General features: G+C 44.7%; 1 protein-coding gene across 2 annotated transcripts in view; it reads left to right on the top strand.

The window, feature by feature from the left end:
* The window catches only part of DMTF1 (cyclin D binding myb like transcription factor 1), a 61,865-nt gene extending 43,368 nt beyond the window's left edge, over positions 1-18,497 (top strand). For both annotated transcript variants that reach the window (XM_077264642.1, XM_077264641.1), the window contains exons 15-16: positions 14,416-14,557; positions 15,901-18,497. In XM_077264642.1, coding sequence (XP_077120757.1) covers positions 14,416-14,557; positions 15,901-15,995 — 237 coding nt within the window. In that variant the 3' untranslated portion in view covers positions 15,996-18,497. The remainder of the gene's footprint in view (positions 1-14,415; positions 14,558-15,900) is intronic.
* Positions 18,498-19,316: the final 819 nt, after the last annotated feature.

Here is a 19,316-nt window from a genome sequence, read left to right as displayed (position 1 = left end):
GAAGCCAGCCTCTGCCAAGATTTATTACCGTACCTGGAAAGCTTTCTTTACCTGGTGCGACTCTCGTGGCCAGACCCCACTCCCTTATTCCCTACCCAAAGTACTTGGTTTTCTCCAATCGGGTCTGGAGGCCAGGCTTTCATTGGGCTCGCTTAAGAGCCAGGTGTCAGCCCTCACAGTGCTTTTTCAAAGGCGCATTGCTACCAAGCCGCAAGTAAGGACTTTCCTTCAGGGGGGTTCCCGATTGGTTCCCCCCTACAGACGACCACTAGAAACGTGGGACCTCAACCTGGTCCTGACAGCATTGCAGGAACCACCCTTCGAACCCCTTAAGGAGGTCCCGCTCCGCCTTCTTTCCCAGAAGGTGGTTTTCCTGGTGGCAGTCGCCTCGCTACGCAGGGTGTCTGAACTGACAGCACTCTCCTGCAGACGGCCCTTCCTGGCTTTTCACCAGGACAAGGTAGTTCTTCGTACGGTCCCATCCTTCCTTCCGAAGGCTGTGTCCAACTTCCACCTCAATGAGGAAATTTCACTACCATCCCTTTGTCCGGTTCCGGTTCATAGAGTGGAGAAGGCTCTGCATACGCTTGACCTTCAGGGCATTGCGTATATACGTGTCTAGGACTGCGTCCTTCCGGAGGTCTGATTCTCTTTTCCTCCTTCCGGAAGGTGGCCACAAGGGTCTGCCAGCTTCCAAAGCTACCCTTGCCAGGTGGATCAAATCCACCATACAAGAGGCCTACCGCCTTAAGAATTCTCCTCTTCCAGCCGGTATTACGGCACACTCTACATGGGCGGTAGGGGCCTCCTGGGCCATTCGGCACCAGGCTTCGGCACAACAAGTGTGTAAGGCGGCCACTTGGACTAGCTTACACATGTTTACTAAACACTACAGGGTTCATACCCAGTCCTCAGCGGACGCGAGCCTGGGTAGATGTGTCCTGCAGGCGGCGGTGCCCTAAGTATAGGGGCCTGTCGGCACAATATTCGTCCATTGCTTCCCACCCAGGGACTGCTTTAGGACGTCCCATGGTCCTGTGTCCCCCAATGAGGCGACAGAGTAAAGGAGATTTTTGTGTACTCACCGTAAAATCTCTTTCTCTTAGCCTCTAATTGGGGGACACAGCTCCCACCCTGTTGCCCTTTCCGGGCCGTTGTAACTGTTGAGTTCTCATATTGTTTTCTTGAGCTCGTACATAGTTGCCTTCTTACAGGCATAATTATGTTATTCATGTTACATAGTTGCCTTCTTACAGGCATAATTATGTTATTCATGTTACGTTCCTCCTACTGCTTTTGCACAAAACTGGAGAAGGCTGATGCCGTCCAGGGGTGTATACTGCAGAGGAGGAGCCACAGTTAATCTTTTTCAGATTATGCATAGTGTCGCCTCCTAGTGGACAGCAGCATAACACCCATGGTCCTGTGTCCCCCAATTAGAGGCTAAGAGAAAGAGATTTTACGGTGAGTACACAAAAATCTCCTTTTTTGGTACCAACCACCATATATTTGTGAGAAACTGAAAAGATGGTTTCTATATGTGTGATATCCACCATGAAGCATGGAGGAGGAGATGTGAGGGTGTGTAGGGTTTGCAGGTGACGCTGTTGGTGATTTATTCCAGATTCAAGGCATATGTACCACAGCATTTTGCAACCAAATGCCATCCCATCTTGTACTTAGAACCATTTCTATTGCAACAGGACCCAAAACACATCTCCCAACAATGTAAGGGCTATGTGACCAAGATAAAGAGGGACAGAGTGTCGTGTGAAATGACATGGCCTCCACAATCACTTGACCTCAACCAAATTGAGATGGTTTGGGATAAGTTGGACCACAGAATGAAGGCAAAGGACAGCAGTGCTGACTGTTGGAAAGCCATTTCAGATGAATACCTGGTGAAGCTGCCTGAGAGAATGCCAATAGTGTGTAAAGCTATCATCAGAGTAAAAGGAAACCTATTCTGTTTCCGTTCTCCTTGTTTCCATGTGTTACTTCGTGGTTTTGCTGCCGTCAGTCTGAATCTATAATGTGCACATTCTAATAAGAACAAGGAAGCATGAACAGGTGTGTCCGACACAGACAATTCATTTTAAAACCATTTAAAATACACTTTATTAAATGCGTTTCTCTAGAGTCTAGAGTGATATGTGCAGTAAAGGGCCTCTTTTGTTAGGCAAAGCTATCTTTCATACAGGATACTATACATTTTGTTAACTGCTGCAGTCATTTAACCATTTGTTGTAAGATCATTGTTGTGTACAGCAGTAGTACTTGCAACAATTGAAAATAGATGTGATCTTTGGAGATCAGTTGCAATGCGTGCCACTTTGATTGGATTGTGCAGGATAATAGAAAAACTGGGTAAGAATTGGAAATGTGGTAATGGACTTTGTGATTTTATGGCACTTCCTAATGTAGGTACTACAGGTGCACTTTGTTAGAGCTCCTTCCTCACAGACTGTCGAAAAATTCCAATACCATACCTATTTCGTTCTTTCCACAGCCCCGTTCTGGTAGGTCTTCGGCTCATCTGCAACGGTGTTGGCACGTTGATCATTCAGATGACTGCAGCAGACAATCACTGGATTTATCAGTGCACCTAAAGGAAGTGGCGGGTGAGGTCAGTGATTGGCTGCAGCGGCCACATGAATGGTGGACAGGACAGAATTGCTGCAGGCCCCCCACCCCATCACCGCACACAATCACGCCCATCACCGCCCCCACCCCATCACCCCCCACCCCATCACCGCCCACAATGACGCCCCCCCACCCCATCACCGCCCACAATGACGCCCCCCCACCCCATCACCGCCCACAATGACGCCCCCCACCCCATCACCGCCCACAATCCCGCCCCATCACCTCCCACAATCACGCCCCCCACCCCATCACCGCCCACAATGACGCCCCCCACCCCATCACCGCCCACAATGACGCCCCCCACCCCATCACCGCCCACAATCCCGCCCAATCACCGCCCACAATCCCGCCCCCCATCACCGCCCACAATACCACACATAACCACATACCACACACAAAGCCGCCCCCCCACCCCATTACCACACATAATGCCGTCCCCCACCACATTACCACACATAATCCCGCCCCCACACCCCATTACCACACATAATGCCGTCCCCCCACCCCATTACCACACATAATGCCGTCCCCCACCACATTACCACACACAATCCGCACCACATCACCACACAATCCCGCCCCCCACCACATCACCACACATAATCCTGTCCCCCCACCACATTACCACACATAATCCCGCCCACCACCACATTACCAAAGATAATCCCGCCCCCACCACATTACCACACATAATCCCGCCCACCACCACATTACCACAAATAATCCCGCCCCCCACATTACCACACACAATCCCGCCCCCCACATTACCACACACAATCCCGCCCCACCACATCACCACACATAATCCCGCCCCCCATCCCATCACCACACATAATCCCGCCCCCCCACCTTATTACCACACATAATCCCGCCCCCCCACCCCATTACCACACACAATCCCGCCCCCCCACCCCATTACCACACACAATCCCGCCCCCCCACCCCATTACCACACACAATCCCGCCCCCCACCCCATTACCACACATAATCCCGCCCCCCCCACCCCCATTACCACACATAATCCCGCCCCCCCACCCCCATTACCACACATAATCCCGCCCCCCCACCCCATGACCACACATAATCCCGCCCCCCCACCCCATGACCACACACAATCCCCGCCCCCCCACCCCATCACCACACACAATCCCCGCCCCCCCACCCCATCACCACACACAATCCCCGCCCCCCCACCCCATCACCACACACAATCCCCGCCCCCCCACCCCATCACCACACACAATCCCCGCCCCCCCACCCCATCACCACACACAATCCCCACCCCCCCACCCCATCACCACACACAATCCCCGCCCCCCCACCCCATCACCACACACAATCCCCGCCCCCCCACCCCATCACCACACACAATCCCGCCCCCCATTACCACACACAATCCCGCCCCCAACATATCACCATACTATTGTTATTAACTTCATTTTAAGTTAATTTACCACCTGCGTAAGCGCTATTGAATGTTGTCATTATTTACTTTAGTTTTAATCACCAGCAGCGTTAATTTGATAGCAATGAGCGTGCCGAGCGTTAGCTGGCTGGAAACATCTAGTCTTTAATAAAGTTAGTTTTAATTACCAAAAACACTTCAAAAACTTTTGTGGCAATTTTTTACAGCACTTTTTCACTTTCCTTGCTTTCTCTGGGTCAAATGCTGAAAGATTTGACATGCTGTTGATTCCAAAACGCTGCAGTTCTCTAATTTAGTCAGGAATGGAAAAAAGCTGTGTGCATGAGATCTCTGAAATCTCAGAGCTTTGCTGGTACTATAACAAGCAATTTTTATTAATTTCCAGAAAAAAGCTGAATGTGAACATAGCCTTCATCTGGTTTTTAACCTCTTGGTGACCGGGCCAAATTTTTGAAATCTGACCAGTGTGACTTTATGTAGTAATAACTCTGGAATGCTTAATCAAATCCCAGTGATTTTGAGATATTTTTTTTTCGTGGCACATTATAATTTATGATGATGGTAAATTCAGGTTGATATGTTCTGTGTTTATTTATAAAAAAAAATGTGACAAAAATGTAAAAAATTTTTTGCAATTTTCAAACTTTGAATGGACCTATCAAGGCTTGAAGTGACTTTGAGGGTCCTGTTGTGAATTCTGCTCTTGGGCTCCCTCCGGTGGTTGTAAGTGGTAGCGCTGCTGTCTCTGAATCACAGCATTTATCAGGTGTTTTCACTTTGTGCAATTTGGACAGGGCTATTTAGTCTTGCTTCACCCTTTAGTCAGTGCCAGTTGTCCATTGTTCCTGGAGGATTCACATCCCTGCCTGGTCTCTTCTGCTTTGCAGTTCTTTTCAACAAAGATAAGTTCTGGCCTTGATTTTGCTGTCCACATGCTGTGGTCTTATTGTTCAGTTATTTTCCATGTTTTGTCTTGTCCAGCTTGGTCTGTATAAGGATTTGTTTAGCCAAGCTGGTATCTCTGGAGATGCAGATATACCCTCCATGTCTTTAGTTAGCTGTGGAGTTTTTGTATTTTCTGTGGTGGATATTTTCTAGTGTTTTAATACTGACCGCATAGTACTCTGTCCTGTCCTTTCTATTTAGCTAGAAGTGGCCTCCTTTGCTAAATTCTCATTTCAGTCTGTGTATGTTTTTTCCCTCTCCTCTCACAGTCAATATTTGTGGGGGGCTGCCTGTTCTTTGGGGATTTTATCTGAGGCAAGATAGTTTTCCCTTTTCTATCTCTAGGGGTAATTAGTCCTCCGGCTGTGTCGAGATGTCTAGGGATCGCTAGGTACATTCCACGGCTACTTCTAGTTGCGGTGTTAGGTTCAGGGTCTGCGGTCAGTACAGGTACCACCTTCTCCAGAGTACGTCCCATGCTGCTCTTAGGCCACCAGATCATAACAGTACAACTGGCCAACAATGAGTTAACCGCATCTCAGAAGAAGGGAAGGAAAGTGCTGAGCCATTTTTTTTTCTGTAGTCTGTTGTGGGTTTTTTTCTCTTCCCTCTTTGTCTCTGGGTGGCTCAGGAGTTCGGCGCTGGTATGGATGTTCAGGGATTGGCTTCTCGTGTGGATCAACTTGCTGCTAGAGTACAGGGTATTTCCGATTATATCGTTCAGACTCCAGTTTTAGAGCCTAGAATTCCAACTCCTGATTTGTTTTTTGGGGATAGGTCCAAATTTCTGAGCTTTAAAAATAACTGTAAACTGTTTTTTTCTCTGAAACCCCGTTTCTCTGGTGATCCCATCCAGCAGGTTAAAATTATTATATCTCTGCTGCGTGGTGACCCCCAGGATTGGGCATTTGCCCTGGAACCTGGGAATCCGGCGTTGCTTAATGTAGACACCTTTTTTCAGGCGCTTGGGTTATTGTATGACGAACCTAATTCAGTGGATCTTGCTGAGAAGACCTTGTTGGCCCTGTCTCAGGGTCAAGAAGCGGCAGAATCATATTGCCAGAAGTTTAGAAAATGGTCTGTACTGACTAAATGGAATGAGGATGCCTTGGCGGCAATCTTCAGAAAGGGTCTTTCTGAATCCGTTAAGGATGTTATGGTGGGGTTCCCCACGCCTGTTGGTCTGAGTGATTCTATGTCTCTGGCCATTCAGATTGATCGGCGCTTGCGCAAACGCAGTTGTGCACACTATGGCATTGTCTTCCGAGCGGAGTCCTGAGTCTAGGCAGTGTGATAGGATTGTGTCTAGAGCTGAACGACAAGGATTCAGACGTCAGAATAGGTTGTGTTTTTACTGCGGCGATTCGGCTCATGTTATTTCTGATTGCCCTAAGCGTACCAAGAGAATCGCTGGTTCTGTTACCATCAGTACTGTACAACCTAAATTTCTGTTATCTGTGACCCTGATCTGCTCATTATCATCATTTTCTGTCATGGCATTTGTGGATTCAGGCGCCGCTCTAAATTTAATGGACTTAGAATTTGCCAGACATTGTGGTTTCCCCTTGCAGCCTTTGCAGAGTCCTATTCCTTTGAGGGGCATTGATGCTACACCGTTGGCTAAAAATAAACCTCAGTTTTGGACACAGCTGACCATGTGCATGGCGCCAGCCCATCAGGAAGATTGTCGTTTTCTGGTGTTGCATAATTTGCATGATGCTATTGTGCTGGGTTTCCCATGGTTACAGGTGCATAATCCGGTATTAGATTGGAAATCTATGTCTGTGACTAGTTGGGGTTGTCAGGGGGTTCATGGTGACGTTCCTGTGATGTCAATTGCCTCCTCCCCCTCTTCTGAAATTCCTGAGTTTTTGTCAGATTTCCAGGATGTATTCAATGAGCCCAAGTCCAGTTCCCTTCCACCGCATAGGGACTGTGATTGTGCTATTGACTTGATTCCAGGCTGTAAGTTCCCTAAAGGCCGACTTTTCAACCTGTCTGTGCCAGAACATACCGCCATGCGGAGCTATGTGAAGGAGTCCTTGGAGAAGGGGCATATTCGGCCATCTTCTTCACCATTGGGAGCAGGTTTTTTCTTTGTTGCCAAAAAAGATGGCTCCTTGAGACCCTGTATTGATTATCGCCTCTTGAATAAGATCATGGTCAAATTCCAATACCCTTTGCCTTTGCTTTCTGATCTGTTTGCTAGGATTAAGGGGGCTAGTTGGTTTATTAAGATTGACCTTCGAGGGGCATATAATCTGGTTCGTATTAAGCAGGGGGACGAATGGAAAACTGCGTTTAATACGCCCGAAGGCCATTTTGAATACCTTGTGATGCCATTCGGACTCTCTAATGCTCCATCTGTGTTTCAGTCCTTCATGCATGATATATTTCGGAATTATCTTGATAAATTCATGATTGTATATTTGGATGATATTTTGATTTTTTCAGATGATTGGGAGTCTCATGTGAAACAAGTCAGGATGGTATTTCAGATCCTTCTTGATAATGCCTTGTTTGTGAAGGGGTCTAAGTGCCTCTTTGGAGTACAGAAGATTTCTTTTTTGGGCTTCATTTTTTCTCCCTCATCTATAGAAATGGATCCGGTTAAGGTTCAGGCCATTCATGATTGGATCCAGCCCACATCCGTGAAGAGCCTTCAGAAATTTTTGGGCTTTGCTAATTTTTATCGCCGTTTCATTGCCAACTTCTCTAGTGTGGTTAAACCTCTGACCGATTTGACGAAGAAAGGCGCTGATGTGACGAATTGGTCCTCTGCGGCTGTTTCTGCCTTTCAGGAGCTTAAACGCCGATTTACTTCTGCCCCTGTGTTGCGTCAGCCGGATGTTTCTCTTCCTTTTCAGGTTGAGGTTGACGCTTCTGAGATTGGGGCAGGGGCCGTTTTGTCTCAGAGGAATTCTGATGGTTCCTTGATGAAACCGTGTGCTTTCTTTTCTCGAAAGTTTTCGCCTGCGGAACGTAATTATGATGTCGGCAATCGTGAGTTGTTGGCTATGAAGTGGGCATTTGAGGAGTGGCGACATTGGCTTGAGGGGGCCAAGCACCGTATTGTGGTCTTGACCGATCATAAGAATCTGATTTATCTCGAGTCTGCCAAACGGCTGAATCCTAGACAGGCCCGATGGTCCCTGTTTTTCTCCCGTTTTGATTTTGTGGTTTCGTATCTTCCGGGTTCTAAGAATGTTAAGGCTGATGCCCTCTCTAGGAGCTTTTTGCCTGATTCTCCTGGAGTCCTTGAGCCGGTCGGTATTCTGAAGGAAGGGGTGATTCTTTCTGCCATCTCCCCTGATTTACGACGGGTTCTTCAGAAATTTCAGGCTGATAAACCTGACCGCTGTCCAGTGGGGAAATTGTTTGTTCCTGACAGATGGACTAGTAAAGTGATTTCGGAGGTTCATTGTTCTGTGTTGGCCAGTCATCCTGGGATTTTTGGTACCAGAGATTTGGTGGGTAGGTCCTTTTGGTGGCCTTGTCACGGGATGTGCGTTCTTTTGTGCAGTCCTGTGGGACTTGTGCGCGGGCCAAGCCTTGCTGTTCCCGCGCTAGTGGGTTGCTTTTGCCTTTGCCGGTCCCTGAGAGGCCTTGGATGCATATTTCTATGGATTTTATTTCGGATCTTCCGGTTTCCCAGAGGATGTCAGTTATCTGGGTGGTTTGTGACCGGTTTTCTAAGATGGTTCATTTGGTACGTTTGCCTAAGTTGCCTTCCTCTTCTGATTTGGTTCCGTTGTTTTTTCAGCATGTGGTTCGTTTGCATGGTATTCCGGAGAACATTGTGTCCGATAGAGGTTCCCAGTTTGTTTCTAGGTTTTGGCGGGCCTTTTATGCTAGGCTGGGCATTGATTTGTCTTTTTCTTCCGCATTTCATCCTCAGACAAATGGCCAAACCGAGCGAACTAATCAGACTTTGGAAACTTATTTGAGATGCTTTGTGTCTGCTGATGAGGATGATTGGGTGGCTTTCTTGCCATTGGCCGAGTTTGCCCTTAATAATCGGGCTAGTTCTGCTACCTTGGTTTCACCCTTCTTTTGTAACTCTGGTTTTCATCCTCGTTTTTGTTCAGGGCAGGTTGAGCCTTCTGATTGTCCTGGGGTGGACTCTGTGGTTGACAGGTTGCAGCAAATTTAAGCTCATGTTGTTGACAATTTGGTGTTGTCTCAGGAAGGGGCTCAGCGTTTTGCTAACCGTCGTCGCTGTGTTGGTTCCCGGCTTCGGGTTGGGGATTTGGTCTGGTTGTCTTCCCGTCATGTCCCTATGAAGGTTTCTTCCCCTAAGTTTAAGCCTCGGTTTATTGGCCCTTATAGGATTTCTGAGATTATCAATTCAGTGTCTTTTCGTTTGGCCCTTCCAGCCTCTTTTTCCATCCATAATGTTTTTCATAGATCTTTGTTGCGGAAATATGTGGTGCCCGTTGTTCCCTCTGTTGATCCTCCTGCCCAGGTGTTGATTGATGGGGAGTTGGAGTATGTGGTTGAGAAGATTTTGGATTCTCGTTTTTCGAGGCGGAGGCTTCAGTATCTTGTCAAATGGAAGGGTTATGGCCAGGAGGATAATTCTTGGGTTGTTGCCTCCGATGTTCATGCTGATGATTTGGTTCGTGCCTTTCATTTGGCTCATCCGGATCGGCCTGGGGGCTCTGGTGAGGGTTCGGTGACCCCTCCTCAAGGGGGGGTACTGTTGTGAATTCTGCTCTTGGGCTCCCTCCGGTGGTTGTAAGTGGTAGCGCTGCTGTCTCTGAATCACAGCATTTATCAGGTGTTTTCACTTTGTGCAATTTGGACAGGGCTATTTAGTCTTGCTTCACCCTTTAGTCAGTGCCAGTTGTCCATTGTTCCTGGAGGATTCACATCCCTGCCTGGTCTCTTCTGCTTTGCAGTTCTTTTTAACAAAGATAAGTTCTGGCCTTGATTTTGCTGTCCACATGCTGTGGTCTTATTGTTCAGTTATTTTCCATGTTTTGTCTTGTCCAGCTTGGTCTGTATAAGGATTTGTTTAGCCAAGCTGGTATCTCTGGAGATGCAGATATACCCTCCATGTCTTTAGTTAGCTGTGGAGTTTTTGTATTTTCTGTGGTGGATATTTTCTAGTGTTTTAATACTGACCGCATAGTACTCTGTCCTGTCCTTTCTATTTAGCTAGAAGTGGCCTCCTTTGCTAAATTCTCATTTCAGTCTGTGTATGTTTTTTCCCTCTCCTCTCAGTCAATATTTGTGGGGGGCTGCCTGTTCTTTGGGGATTTTATCTGAGGCAAGATAGTTTTCCCTTTTCTATCTCTAGGGGTAATTAGTCCTCCGGCTGTGTCGAGATGTCTAGGGAGCGCTAGGTACATTCCACGGCTACTTCTAGTTGAGGTGTTAGGTTCAGGGTCTGCGGTCAGTACAGGTACCACCTTCTCCAGAGTACGTCCCATGCTGCTCTTAGGCCTCCAGATCATAACAGGGTCCTATATATTGAAACACCCCCAAAAGTGATACCATTTTAAAAACTGCATCCCTCACAAAATTAAAACTGCTGTCAGGTAGTTTATTAACCCTTTAAGTGATATTCAGGAATTAATGCAAAGTGACATGACAGGAATGAAAAAGTTTATTTTTACCACCTAAATGTCGCTAACTTCTGAAAAGGCCGCTATAGCCAGGAGACTCTTAAGGCCAGGATCACACACAGGGAGATACATCCGAGTCTCGCCGGTTAAAACCAAGCTCTTTCATCGGCACTCCAGAGCAGAGCGTGCGGCCGGAGTGCCGGTGCCAGAGCTTGATTTAACCTGCGAGACTCGGCCGTATCTCGCTGTAGCGTGACTCCGGCCTAAGGCAGTTATTTGTCCGTGAATTGTCATGGCAAATATCAGGACCACACAATCATGATCTCTGGGTACTGATGGAGATAAATGGGAAGCCCCCACACTCTGTTAACCATTTGTATGGTGTAGTCACTTTTGACAGCAGCATCTAAGGGGTTAAACAGATGCGGACGGTGCAAACACTGATTGTGGCTGATGCAGCAAGTTGTCAGCTATAGCGTACAGCTGACAGCTGCTGGATTGTCATCTGTATAGGGATGCTATTCTCTTATATCTCAGGTCAGTAAAAAGACGTATTGGCTGTCATTAAGGGGTTAAAACCTCTTTAGCAATCAGTGTTTCAGTACTGAAATATTATGGAAACATTAGTCATACTAGGAAAAGATTACCAATGTGCATTATATGTTGCAAAAAAATAAAAATCTGACCAGCATCTTCTTCCAAAATGAAGGAAGTGTGAACAGGCTCAAACTGCTGTGACTGCAGTAAACCGAAATCAAGAAGAGCAGCAGCACACAGTAAGTAAGAAGATACAGGTGCTTCTCACAAAATTAGAATATCATCATAAAAATTAATTTATTTTAGTTCTTCAATACAAAAAGTCAAACTCATATATTAGATAGTCATTACAGAGTGATCTATTTCAAGTGTTTATTTCTGTTAATGTTGATGATTATGGCTTACAGCCAATGAAAACCCAAAAGTCATTATCTCAGTAAATTAGAATACTTTATAACACCAGCATGAAAAAATTATTTTAATATCCGAAATGATGGCTTACTGACATGTATGTTCAGTAAATGCACTCAATACATGGTCAGGGCTCCTTTTGCATCAATTACTGCATAAGTACAGCGTGGCATGGAGGCGATCATCCTGTGGCACTGCTGAGGTGTTATGGAAGCCCAGGATGGTCTGATAGCAGCCTTCAGCTCGTCTGCATTGTTGGGTCTGGTGTCTCTCATCTTCCTCTTGACAATACTGCATAGATATGTATGAGTTTAAGGTCAGGCGAGTTTTCTGGCCAAACAAGCACAGTGATACTGTTGTTTTTAAACCAGGTATTGGTACTTTGGCAGTGTGGACAGGTGCCAAGTCCTGCTGGAGAATTAAGTCTCCATCTGAAAAATGCTTGTCGGCAGAGGGAAGCATAAAGTGCTCTAAAATTTCCTGCGCTGACTTTGGTCTTGATAAAGCACAGTGGACCTACACCAGCAGATGACATGGCTCCCCAAACCATCACTGATTGTGGAAACGTCACACTAGTTCTCAAGCAGCTTGGATTGTGGCCTCTTCACTATTCCTCCAGACTCTGGGACCTTGATTTCCAAATAAAATGCAAAATTTACTTTCACCTGAAAACAACACCTTGGACCACTGAGCAACAGTCCAGTTCTTTTTCTCCTTGGTGCAGGTAAGACACTTCTGGCGTTGTCTATTGGTCATGAGTCGCTTGACAAAAGGAATGTGACACTTGTAGCCCATGTCCTGGATAAGTCTGTGTGTGGTTGCTCTTGAAGCAATGACTCTAGCAGCAGTCCACTCCTTGTGAATCTCCCCAAATTTTTGAATGGCCTTTTCTTAACAATCCTTTCAAGGCTGCGATTATCTTGGTTGCTCGGGAACCTTTTTCTACCACACTTTTTCTTTCCACTCAACTTTTCATCAATATGCTTGGATACAGCACTCTGTGAACAGCCAGGTTCTTTAGCAATGACCTTTTGTGGCTTACCCTCTTTGTGGAGTGTGTCAATGACTGCCTTCTGGACATCTGTCAAGGCAGCAGTCTTCCCCATGATTGTGGAGCCTACTGAAACAGACTAAGGGACCTTTTTAAACGCTTAGGAAGCCTTTGCATGTGTTTTTTGTTCATAATTCTAATTTACTGAGATAATAACTTTTTCATTGGCTGTAAGCCATAATCATCAACATTAACAGAAATAAACACTTGAAATAGATCACTCTGTTTGTAATGACTCCAAATAATATATGACTTTTTGATGATATTCTAATTTAGTGAGACGCACTTGAATATGCAAAGGTATATAGTAACCCCCAGATGATTTTTAGTTTTTTGGTTTTTGTTTATTCCTCCTCCAAGAGCCATAACTTTATTTTTCCTTCGACATAGCCGTATGAGGACTTGTTTTTGTGTAAAAAAGTTGTACTTTTGAATTACATCATTCATTTTATTCTGATGCTCTGAGAAGCAGGAAAAACATTCTAAGTGAATTAACATTGCCAAAAAATAGTGGGTGGTGGGCAGGGGGCTATTTACCATGTTCACTGTACAGTAAAACTGACCTTTCAATACAATTCTTCAGCTCAGTACGATTATGCAGATACCAAACGTGTATTTTTTTATTTAAAAGGTAAAAAAGATTGGCATTTGTAAAAAAGAAAAAAACTTGCGTGACCATTTTCCAAGAATTGTAACACCTTCAATTTCCGGGACACAGTGCTGTGTGAGGACTTATTTTTTGCCCACTGACCTGATGTGTTACTCATACCTTTTGAGGTTTGATGCAATGTATTGATCTCCTCTTATTGCATTTTATTGCAATATTGCAGCAAAAAAAAAAAAATCTTGCGTTTTGATTTTTTTCTCGTTTCTCGCCTTTTATCGATCGGATTAATTTATTTTGTATTTTTAATGGTGCAAAAGGGGGGGTGATTTGAACTTTTGTGTTTGTTTTTTTGTTCATTTTTGAAAGCTTTTTTTTTTTTTTTTTACAGTATTTAATAGTCCCATTATGTGACTTGAAGCTGCAATCGTCCGATACATAGCAGTGCATTAGCAATGCTATATATAGAAAAAAATTCCAATCTCCTATGAACGCCAGCTAAGAGCTGGCCTTCACAGGTGAATTGTCATAACAAGCACGGAGGTCTTCAGCAGTCATGGCATTCCATTGGCATCCCTCGATCAGGTCACTGGCGGGCTGATGCCAGCATGTGTGAAATTCCGATGTCAGAGATGTAACAGGTTAACAGTCACGGGCGGAACTGTGCTCCACCCTCGGCTGTTAGAGGCAGATGATGATGGTCGGGAAACATGGCAGCGATATGACGTATGTGAAGGGGTTAAGGACTGCGTTAGAAAGAATCCAACTGTAAAGGGAGTCAGTCATAACTGTTCAAACCAAGATAGATTAAGGTGCACTGAACCGAGTGGCTATCTAGGCCCTTCTCTGGCTCTTGTAAGAGCTGTCAAACAAGGTAAAGGGGGAGAGATACATGAATTACAATAAGGTGCTCTGATAACGCCAAGGGGGCACCAAGAGCCTCTTCGTGGTCTGTGCTGACCGATTGCCATTAGTTTGCTTTTGTTCTCCAGTTGCTGTATAAATCTGACTCTTGTGACATTATTCTACAGCGTTCTTCACATCTCCTTATCCCAGATTACAATACTCCACTTTCTTTTTTTAAATGCACTGGAGAAGGAAAAATGGAATAGTGCACATATATTTTAATATGCGCTTATCAACCATCCTGCTGAGAAAGGCTGAGAGTCGTAGGGATGATGATTTAATGGCATGGCAAATAATCTGCATTTCCTCTCTCTGTAGGATCTCAGGCCCTCCTCTGTCGAAGAACACGTTGATCAGCCTGCTATTGAAGGAACAGTGTTGATAGTCCCATCATGCCATGGTTATATACAAGCGGGTGATATTGATGGAGAATCTGTGCTTCCACTTACCACACGAGCAGGTAGTGTTTGGCAGAACTTCACCTTCAGGCCATGTGCACACGTTCAGTATTTGGTGAGTTTTTTACATGAGTATATGAAAGCCAAAACCAGAAGCGGTGACGTGTTTCTATTATACTTTTCCTCTGATTGTCCCGCTCCTGGTTTTGGCTTACAAATACTGATGTAAAAAACTGATCAAATACTGAATGTGTGAATATGGCCTTCGATAATAGAAACTATTAAAAACCACTTCTCTGAGATGTGAAGGAGCCGCCTTGTGCTCCTAAGTAACTCATGATTTATATTTGATGCTGGCTGTATGGGATTTAGCATCTGTTAGTAAACAGTGATAAAGTTTAATAGAAACACTCGCACTCATGCATTTGTGACCTACTGGTATGAAATACTGACAGTGTGATCGTGGCCAAACGTGAAGACATTTCTGTCCAATTTCTCTCCCTCTGATGCTGATTGATTAGGTCATAAAACTCGGACCAGAACATGATAAAGACAATAAACTGTAGCTGCATTATGGCCTTTTCGATGAAGCCTAAAGGTCCTTTTAAGTGGACCATCCAGCGGCAGGCTATGACCGCAGATCGGTAAACTTATCGATTGGCCCATTTGCAAAGGCAAAGTGATGTGCACTAGATCGCACAAAGGCTGCCATCGTTCTCAGTAGTGCAGGTCCTGTGCTGCCGAGAACGATCTTTTGTGATTCACAGTGGATTAGTTCACTCGATTGTCTTGCTGTGTAAATGCTTTAGTCTATCTGCACACAGGCCATATTCGGTGTATTCTGCTGTAAGATACAGTACCAGCAAAATTTCACCTAAAATCTTTAACATTTTTTTTTGAGATTTTCAAAGTAGAAATTGACATGGAGTGCATCCTAACTTTAGCTCAGAAAGTCAGTCATATGTGGCGTTGCCCCAAATATTGCACCTTTTCACAAATCTGAATGAGGTGAAAAAACCTGGAAACACTAAACGCTCAAAAAGTGGAAAACAACAAAACCAGGCGAGCTGATATAGACTTCAAAAAAGCGAAAATAGAATAATCAATTGGGAGCCAACACAAAAAAGGCACAAAGGTAGACATAAAACAGGCGAAAAGACAACGATACATCGGAGCCATGGTGCAGAATTTGCACTCTGAAATTGAGATTTAAAAAATCTCGCTGAGTAAATTTTCAGTTCATAGGTTGCCCTGCGGTGCAATCTTTCAGACTGGCAGCACTGTTAGTCTTTCTATAAATTTTCATATCCAATTTCACCATTTGTAATGCTCAGCTTGAACTCCACTACACAATCCTCATGTCACACCTAACCAGGTTTCACCTTTTTTTTTCCCTTTCCACTAGATCCGATTTTGCAGCACCACAGGGACAACATTCACCGAATCGACTCAATAGATGGACCAGATTCTGACGACTCAAAAGATATTGAGGATTTATAACCCCCATGCATTCCTAGTGTCTGCTTTGACTTGCTGCACCCATTCCAACCTCACGCCTACATGTTCTAGTTGTTACAGTGTGCTATGGCACCAAATCTGTTATTTTACCACAGCAAAGTTTGCACTATTATCACCAGCTTCTATTGTCGCGGTCATGAAGTCCAGATGATAAGTGACACCTTCTCTCACAGTTTTCGGTTCACTAGCGGGGGGAGAAGAAATCGCTCGGTTTCTGGTAAATGACATTCCAGTGTTCTCTACAATGTTTCTTAAGCTTTATAATGTATCAAGAAATTCTTCACCAGATCCAGAATCTTTTTCTAGACCACTAATGTAGGAGGTGAAGATAAGAGTGGAGCAAAGTCCAGGAAGCAATATTTCAAGAAGCACTTTCATGAGTTTTTAATCATCATATTATATAGCTCTGTGTACTCACAATTGCTCATTTTTACTTTCTACCCAGCTAATTCTTCTTTTTTCCTTTAGTTCTATGACATCATGTGATTACAAACGGACTAGCTGAATCCTTCTAAGCTCTGTGTAGAAACAGGAGGTCAATTTTCCCTGTAGGAGTCATAAGATACTGAAAATGTCCCTGACAGCAGGGAGGAGACAACATTTGGGTCAGGAGTTGAAGATGGGAATGATAAAGGCAGGGACAAGAGACTTCCTGTTTCTACATAGAACGGAGAAAAGAGAAGAACTAGCTGGGTAGAAAGGCAAAATGAGCAATTGCAAGTATACTGTGCTATATAATATAATTGCAATATATTAAGAGGATAAAAACTCTGATAGGAGTGCTTTAATCTCATCCTTACAATTTAGTTTTCGGTGTCATTGAACATGGTTTACAGGGGCTGGTTCTCTACAATACTGTTTACAAAGGTGATGACGAAGTACAATACATCTGAAGAAGGCACTAGGGACTGCCCTAGCTGATGGATGCCATTTTTAAACAAACAGGAAAGCTACAACTAATCCTGTCCACAAGCCTGTCGTTCTTCTGTGTTATATGGAACACAACCAGCAGGCTGACTGTAGGGCAAATGAAGTGTTAATGGCACCAGCGAGCCTGGAGGAAATGGCATTATGACCCAGAAGCGGGGTGTAACAATCGGTGCTAATGTACATATTATCTGCTATTTATAGGTGTCCTGATAGTATTTATACAGAAAGTAGACTTTTCATTATAGAATCTTTATCAAAAACGAGCCCTGCCGCCTTACACATTTTCATGGGGAGCATTTTGGTTTCCCAGCAGTCACTGTAAAAAGATGTATAGAAATCAATTTACCATTGCTGATCCAAATCTAACACAGAAGATAAACCAGTTACAAAAGATGCTAAAGTCTGTCTTATGTCTATTTTATGTGCAGCTTGTTGCCTTCACGTATTCCCTGTTGTCAGCTCTTTCAGGTGGAGTATAGTCTTTATTAGGGCTTTTTGGTCCGTGAGTGCAATGGATTGTTAGTCTGAGTGTGCACATGGGCGAATGTCCCCTCAACCCCAGTCTGCATGGATGAAAAAACCCAACAACTTACCGCATACTAGTGCATATGGATAGTAGGAAGCTCCTGCGTCCATCTGCGCTGCGGACGAGACTAGTCCAAGAACGCTCGGCGTTACGTCTGAACCTCACCGAAGGCTTCATTCTGATTGATTCATGTAGGAGTTTGGTCAGTAGTTTTTCATGGCTAGAACCCATACCCATTGCAATCTATGGAGATTATCACATGAGGTTGGTTTTTTTTTGTTTGTAACAGTGGCCAGAAAAAAAAACTGAGTCATGTCTGTTTTTGAATCAGAATTACCGATATACAAGTCTGGGTTTGTGAGAAATCACAGATCGCACACATTGCCATCCTTGTGTGGGGTTTTATTTTTTCACATGGTTAGGACTCATGCAGACGACCGTATTATTAGGACGAGTGCTATCCATTGTGGTGACAGATAGCACTCGACCCAATTTTACATGGTGGCTCAGTGGTTAGCTACCAAGGACGACATCTGCAAGGAGTTTGTATGTTCTCCCCGTGTTTGCGTGGGTTTCCTCAGAGTTCTCCGGTTTCCTCCCACACTTCAAAGATATACTGGTGGGGAATCTAGATTGTGAGCTCCAATGGGGGCAGAGATAACATTTGTAAAGCGCTGCAGAATATGATGGCGCTTTATAAGCAAAGCATAATAATAATTCTTTGGGGATGTCCACTTTTTTAATTTCTTTTTTTGTCCTCTGACATGGCCACCTGGAAAAAAGAAATAAATCACTGCCTTCCTGAGTTTGAGCCAATATGCAGATCGCACTTAGCTGTGCAAGTCAATGAGTCCTTGGAAACCATCGGACCGCACCTGGATAACATCTGAGTGCAGTCTGATTTGACTGACAGAATGGAGAACATTTTTTTTTTTCTCCATCTTCTCCTCATTGGAGAGAATGGGATCACAGTTTGTTCCGAGTGTGAGTCGCATAGCTGACCAGATTATCTCGCATGAGAGAATACACAATTGTCTGACCCTAGCCTTAGGGAAGAGTCGGGCGGTTATGATCAGGTAAGGGCAGCCGACGGCCTGTTCGAGCATTGTGTTCCCCATCCGAGTTATAAGGCCGGCTGACTCTTCCCTTAGAGGTTGGAAAAGCTGTGCAATTTGTCTTTTTTTGGCATATGAGAAAAAGTATTAATGGTAAAAACTGATACACTGATGATTGTTTTTTTTTTATGTGTGAGAAAGATCACTGTGCAAACCCAGCCTTAGGCTAAGTACACATTTGCGTTTGGCAGCCCTGCGTACTTTTTCCCTTCATATCCACACAGCTGTGCATGTGTCCTGTGTACCTATCTTTAACATTGGGTACGCAGGGACAAGCGTTGTATGCTGATGCGTCCGTGTGCGTCGTTTTGTTGTGCCCGCCGACCACACGGGAACGCAACATATTGCGTTCGGCGGCATGTCAAAACGACGCACGCGGACACATCTGCAAACTCATGTCCTGCATACCCAATTTTAAAGATAAGTAAGCAGGACGCATGCACAGCTGTGCGAATATGAAGGGAAAAAGTACACAGCCTTACGCAGGGCTGCCGAACGCAAATGTGAAACCAGCCTTAGACCTCACCCTTCAGACATCAGAGTTCACTGCAATGTATATTAAATTACATTTTATAATATCTTCAGAATGAAAGCCAAAATCTGTAACTTTCCCCTTTATATTGTGACAACTAAAATTTAAATGAATCCTCAGGCACATTTCATACCCACTTTGTCTTTTATGGGTGGTGCTATAGTACATTGGCTTATTTTTAACCCCTTAGTGACAGCCAA

Source organism: Ranitomeya variabilis, chromosome 5 (genome assembly GCF_051348905.1).
Source record: "Ranitomeya variabilis isolate aRanVar5 chromosome 5, aRanVar5.hap1, whole genome shotgun sequence".
NCBI classification, from domain to species: domain Eukaryota; kingdom Metazoa; phylum Chordata; class Amphibia; order Anura; family Dendrobatidae; genus Ranitomeya; species Ranitomeya variabilis.
The sequence above is the reverse complement of the archived record's forward strand: the minus strand, read 5'-3'. Positions and strand labels throughout refer to the sequence as shown.